General features: G+C 43.0%; 2 protein-coding genes across 2 annotated transcripts in view; both read right to left on the reverse strand.

Annotated features, from left to right (window-relative positions):
- LOC117744264 overlaps positions 1-5711 on the reverse strand; it is an 8426-nt gene extending 2715 nt beyond the window's left edge. Inside the window, exons 1-5 of the mRNA XM_034552452.1 lie at positions 5334-5711; positions 3772-4589; positions 2257-2440; positions 1742-1966; positions 647-1565 (exon numbers count right to left, since the gene is read on the reverse strand). Coding sequence (XP_034408343.1) covers positions 647-1565; positions 1742-1966; positions 2257-2440; positions 3772-4589; positions 5334-5532 — 2345 coding nt within the window. The 5' untranslated portion in view covers positions 5533-5711. The remainder of the gene's footprint in view (positions 1-646; positions 1566-1741; positions 1967-2256; positions 2441-3771; positions 4590-5333) is intronic.
- LOC117743773 (zinc finger protein 771-like) lies at positions 445-2581 on the reverse strand. The gene is made up of 3 exons (XM_034551613.1): positions 2257-2581; positions 1742-1966; positions 445-1565 (listed from the first exon to the last, which is right to left on the reverse strand). Exons 1-3 carry the CDS (start codon positions 2453-2455, stop codon positions 643-645), a joined length of 1347 nt encoding a protein of 448 aa, XP_034407504.1. The 5' UTR covers positions 2456-2581; the 3' UTR covers positions 445-642.
- Positions 5712-6310: the final 599 nt, after the last annotated feature.

The raw sequence follows: 6310 nt of genomic DNA on the forward strand, positions 1-6310 counted from the left end.
TGCTGTTGCTGAATTAACTGGTATTAGTTAGCTCTTTTCAAAGTGGGGAAGTCTTCAGCGAACAGCAAGTGATCAGGTGTATTGAGTTCCAACACTTTGTTCCTTCCAAAGACAAATTCTGTGAGCGAAAGACGTTTGCTGAATGGAACATTAGACTAATTTAATTTTAGAAACACTTCATTATCATCATCTTGAAACTCCGGTGTAAAGATGTGGTTATTTTGTTTAACCGAATAACACGCGATTCAAACGGCTCCTGGTCGACGAGGTCCAACTGGGAGGAAAACAACCTTTAAAACATTGATTTTTCTCATGTTGAACAACTTGAATTACAGGTCAAAAACACGTGAAATAAACCTAAGAAAAAGGATTTTGATATTCGCTTTGCTTTTTGTGAGGAACGCATACTTAGAAGACACAAAGTCACCTGCAACTACAGTGAAGTTAAAGCCAAACAGTTTATTTGCGTAATCCAGATGAAACGGTATCAAAAGAAACAAACTGACGAGTACAGCTTCTTATTTCAGCAAAAGAATAAACTTTAAATTGAAGAAGAAAAAAAAAAGAAGAAAGTCTGAGACGAGTTCAAACATTCCAAAACACTAGAATGCACATTTAATAAAAAAATATATATAATTGACGTCACAGTTCTGCCGCCTGTTGTGCAGAGCGGTTCTTCCCTTTGCACGATTTTAAATGGCCGCTGCTAATAAATCTCTTGCCGCATTTCCTGCAGAGAAACGGCTTCTCTCCGGTGTGCTGTCTCATGTGAACCACACAACTCGAGTTCTGAGCAAACGTTCTGCCGCAGTAGTCGCAACTAAAAGGGTTTTTCACCGGCGTGATGGAGCCGCTGCTTTTGATTAAACTCCTCGTTGCCAATTCAAAGCATTTCAAGGGCTCCTCCTCCTCTACGTTCACCTTTTCTGGGGTGACCTGGCTCCCTTTCTGCATGTCGCTACATTTTAGTGGGCTGGCCAGTTTCTCTCCGGTGTGCTTCTTCATGTGGACGATACGACCCGAGCTCTGAGTGAATGTTTTGTCACAGAAGTCACAACTGAAGGGCTTTTCCCCGGTGTGAATCCTCGTATGCATCACCATCCGGTACCTTTGTTCAAACTCCTTTTTGCACTGCAGGCATTTAAAGGCCAAGTGTCCTTTGTGGCGCTCGGCCACGTGTTTTATGAGGAAAGAGTCTTTGCTAAAATGTTTACCACAAAGACGGCAGGACCGGTCTCCTCCCGGAGGCTGTTGCAGCTCAGCACTTCGGCTCCGAGGAGGCGACGATGAACGACACATTTCGGTCCTTTCGTCGTCGTCGTCACCGGCGATGCTTTTGTTCAGGCTCACGGTTTCAGTCGTGGGAGACGGGAGCGGCTCGCGGTACTCGGCCGGTTCTGAGTCAGGAGCTCCGACTTCATCCACGTTGAAGGCTTCAGCTCCCACGTCTGGACTGATGGACTTCTCCTCCTGCTCCTCTTTGATCTGCTTAGCATCACAAGTCTTCATTTCCTCCACAGGGACCAGACAGTCGGGCTGCTGGGAAGAACTAATCTCCTGGGTGTCTAAAATAAAAAATAAAAATACACGTTAAACAGGGTGTTCCAGTCAGATGGTTTCAATGTGCCAAAAGGTTGAGGATCAACTTTGTTTCTAAAGCCATCGCAGTTTAATTTCTGTTCATGAAGTTGCACGAGTTCCTCCGGCAACTCAGCTAAAATCAAAGAGAGAAAAAACAAACCTGCTGTGAACGACGTCGCTTCAGCTTTTAAAAGAAGGTTGATCTCTCTCTTGACTTCATCTTTGTTGCAGGTCTCAACCTCCATGTCCAGACTGAGACGCCTCTCCGCCGTCTCCTCTTTGACGCCGTCTCGGATCTTTGCTTCCTCCAGAACGGGAATCTCTTCCACCGTAATCTCATATTGCTGCAGTGAAGGAGGCCGTGCCTCAAAGATGGTCTGGGTGTCTAAAAGCATAGAAGGAACACGTGTTCAATAAACCATTAAATCAATTATAAATAAAACCCTAATGCTTTTGCTACTTGCTTTTTCATTAGTTGGGAAACAAATGCACAGAAAAAAAATGTATTTATATATTTATTTCTCTCAATTTGTATACACAAATGTTTTTAAATCCTTCTCAGATTAGCACTCAGCTCACAGACCAAGATGCTGATCAAAGAGTACATGTGGCCTTGTCGTTGTGAGCAGCTCAGAGCACACCTGGGCACACCTGCTCGCGCACGTGTTCACTAACCTGCTCTGTTTAAAATCACTTCCGGTTTTAAAACGACCAGCTGCTCGAGCTGCCGCTTCAGCTGGCCGATTTCTCTCTTGGAGCGGACTGCTCCGTCTTCGTACTCCGCTATCGTCTTCTCGACGAGGCCGAATATTTCCTCCACGGCCGCTTCCAGCCGCTCGTTGACCCGCAGTCTGAGCAGCTGCGAGCCCGACATCACGGAGAGATGCACCGGAGAAACGTTACCGGGAAAGGTGACGCACGAGGCACTCTTTGGCTGACGGCTCTTTGAGTGAAACTCGCGTAGTTCGGCAATATAAACTAATCGAACGTTAGTACTTCCGGGTTCAACGTGATGACGCACAGGATGCAGTTTCATCGGCGTCCACTTCCGCCCTGGGTGGCGCTGTTTCCACACGTTCGAAAAGCAAAACAAACAATAATTGGTCTAACCTTTTATTTAAAAAAAAAAAAAAAAAAAGACAAAGTATGTAATAACATATTGTACGTTTTATAAAGATTATTTTTAACAGACAATGAGAACAATGGGAGATCAGCTGGGTTTTATTCAATGTTTATGTATGTTTAATGACATGTAATGTAATGTAATGTTTATTTCTCAATAAAATGCGTCAAGATTTCATTTGTAAAAACCCAATAACACAAATGATGTTTCTATGGCCTTTACACATGTCTCTTTGAAGAGGTTTTGAACTTGTTACCCTAATAAGCAAGGCACTAAAGGGTACTGTTGCTACCCGGGTCCTGTTCTTAATAATTCAGGCTAAACTAACCCTGAGTCGTGTGTTCCCATCTGGCTAATCTGATTCTTTAAAAGCAGTTTGAGGGTTGATTTTCATTTCCTTGATGAGATTATCTTGGGCAGCAGTTCTACTCTTATTTTTAAAATAAGAGAGTGAAGAGTTCAATCGTGATCATGTGATTATTGTGGAGCTGTCTGAAGATCATAATCTCTCTTTATGTGTTCCTGCATTGTTTCTGGTGTCGTCCCTGTTTGACAGGAAGTTTACCAAACTAAATCTATTTTTGTTCTTGTTTGTTTGTTTGTTTACATGCTTTTATTTGTATTTAATCAGTTATAAGTATGTTAAATTATCATTATGATGCTATTTTAATACTAACCTGCATGTTCCAATCTAAAAATCATAATGTAAAAAAAATCTTTCATTACAAATACAAGAAAGTGAGCTGCCTGTATTTGAAAAAGGATTTCCTGTATGCGGTTCACAGTCAAACATCTGGGTCATGATCCTGCTAACTGTCAATAAACCTTATAGATTATAGATTATAACTTCTCATTCGTGTGCGACTGCAGTGATGTTACATCATGGAGGGGAGCATCATTTACTTCTTAAACAAGCAAATAAAATATAATTAGCTCAGGATTAAATGGCCCGTAATTTAATAAACGGTGAATATCTTATTCGGCTACGTTTCAACACATTTACAGATACATTTCTGAGAGATTGTAGCTTCTTTTTTTTTACATTTTGTGAACATTTTGTCGTTTCAAGGGTTCTCCTCTTCCACCTCCTGTCCTTGGAGCTTCTTGCTCATGTGTAGTTTCCACGACTCGTGGATCTCCATGTGCACCTTCAGGTTGGACTCGGCGTGAAAGGTCCGGCCGCACGTCGAGCAGCGGAAGTCGCTCGCGCTCTTGTTCTGCGTCCCTCGGCAAAACCTCAAGTGGCTGCTGATGGCGAAGCTCTTGCCGCACTTGTTACAGAGATAGGGTTTCTCCCCGGTGTGAACCCTCATGTGCACGATGCGGCTCGAGTTCTGGGCGAAGGTTTTGTCGCAGTAGTCGCAGCTGAAGGGCTTCTCGCCCGTGTGGACCCTCGTGTGCTGGATCACGTGGTACCGTTGTTCAAACTCCTTTTTGCACTCCATGCACTTAAAGGCCTTGTGTCCTTTGTGACTCTTGGCCACGTGCCTGATGAGAATAGAGTCCTTCCTAAAGGTTTTGCCGCAGAAACGGCAGGACTTGTCTCCCCTGGGAGGCTGTTCCAGTCCCACGAAGACGTCCACGCTCCGGCCCTGACGGGACGCAGGAGGGCCGCCTCTTTGCTTCCATTCGCTTTCTTTAACGGTTCCGGCCGCGGACGCCGGGAGCCGGGAGCAGTCGCCGTCCGGTTCCGAATCGGGATCTCCGTCTTCGTCCTCCTCGGAGGTGGAGGCCGACACCTCCGGGCTGATGCACCGCTCCACCTGCTCCTCCTTGATCTGCGGGGGCTCCGGGATCTCCGTTTTCTCCAGAACGAGGATCTCTTCCAACTTTATGCAACGCTGCTGCGATGAAGAAGGCAGTTCTTCAGAAACCGGTTTGGTGTCTTAAAAAAAAAAGGAGAAGGAAGACGTGTTATAGCCTGTTAAATATACACAAATGTGTGTATTAAAAAGAGTCAGAGCTTCGACTGAGATTTGACTCTAAATGACCATCATTTACTAAATGAACATCACGCTGTATAGAAGACTTGAAACTAGAGATTGAGACCAAAAACTAATGTTTACAATGTTTACTGAGGGAATACATCAAGAGAAGTAGAGTCATTTATATAGACTTCTATACAACCAGAGGAGTCGCCCCCTGGTGGTCAGGAGAGAGAATGCAGCTTTAACACATGAAGCATAGACTTCTATACAACCAGAGGAGTCGCCCCCTGTGGTCAGAGAGAGAATGCAGCTTTAACACATGAAGCATAGACTTCTATACAACCAGAGGAGTCGCCCCCTGGTGGTCAGGAGAGAGAATGCAGCTTTAACACATGAAGCATAGACTTCTATACAACCAGAGGAGTCGCCCCCTGGTGGTCAGGAGAGAGAATGCAGCTTTAACACATGAAGCATAGACTTCTATACAACCAGAGGAGTCACCCCCCTGGTGGTCAGGAGAGAGAATGCAGCTTTAACACATGAAGCATAGACTTATATATAATATAATAATAATAAATAATAATAATAATGAACTCCATCTCAGCCAATTAAGTTAATTCCGTACAAAGTTTAATTATGTTTCATTGAGCAATAACGGCTGAACCGTTACGGCCAAACGGTCAATGGACGACGTCACAAACCTGCTCTGTTTAAAATCACTTCCGGTTTTAAAACGACCAGCTGCTCGAGCTGCCGCTTCAGCTGGCCGATTTCTCTCTTGGAGCGGACTGCGTCCTCTTCGTACTCCGCTATCGTCTTCTCGACGAGGCCGAATATTTCTTCCACGGCCGCTTCCAGCCGCTCGTTGACCCGCAGTCTGAGCAGCTGCGAGCCCGACATCACGGAGAGATGCACCGGAGAAACGTTACCGGGGTGGGGGGGGGCGGGGAGAAGAAAAAGGTGAGGCGCGCGCGCGCACACTTATAAAAGTCCACGGGAATTCTGAAAGTTCTCGGACAGAAGCCGCAGATTCACACAGACACAAACTAAAACAACCGTTAAATGAACACTTCCGGTTGAACGTCATCATCTTCTTCTTCTTCGTCTTTGGAGGTGTATTGTGGCGGTTGGCAAACAACGAATTTGGTGCATGACCGTCACCACCTGGTGTGGAGGATGTCTGGTGCGTACACTATTTAATTATATAAAATATATATATTATTTAATTAATACATATTAATAATATATATAATAAATAATAATATATATTAAATAATAGTAATTATTCCTAAGATACGGAAATAGTATGTTGAATAACATATAAAATATATATATTATTTAATTAAGAGTACATATTAATAATATATATTAAATAATATTAATTATTCTAAGATACGGAAAATAGTATTTGTAACATATAAAATATATATATTATTTAATTAATACATAGTAATAATATATATAATAATAATATAGTATTAAATATATTAATTATTCTAAGATACTGAAATAGTATTTGATAACACATACTTCTAGAGCATTATATATACACATATATTATATATATTGTTTTATACTTCTCATATCAACCCATGAGCCTGAAGCCACATGCAGACCACCTTTAAGGGCGGTACCATTGGCTAGATGTGTGTAAATGATTGGTGTCTCTCGTATATTG

Source organism: Cyclopterus lumpus, chromosome 15 (assembly GCF_009769545.1).
Source record: "Cyclopterus lumpus isolate fCycLum1 chromosome 15, fCycLum1.pri, whole genome shotgun sequence".
Classification (NCBI taxonomy): domain Eukaryota; kingdom Metazoa; phylum Chordata; class Actinopteri; order Perciformes; family Cyclopteridae; genus Cyclopterus; species Cyclopterus lumpus.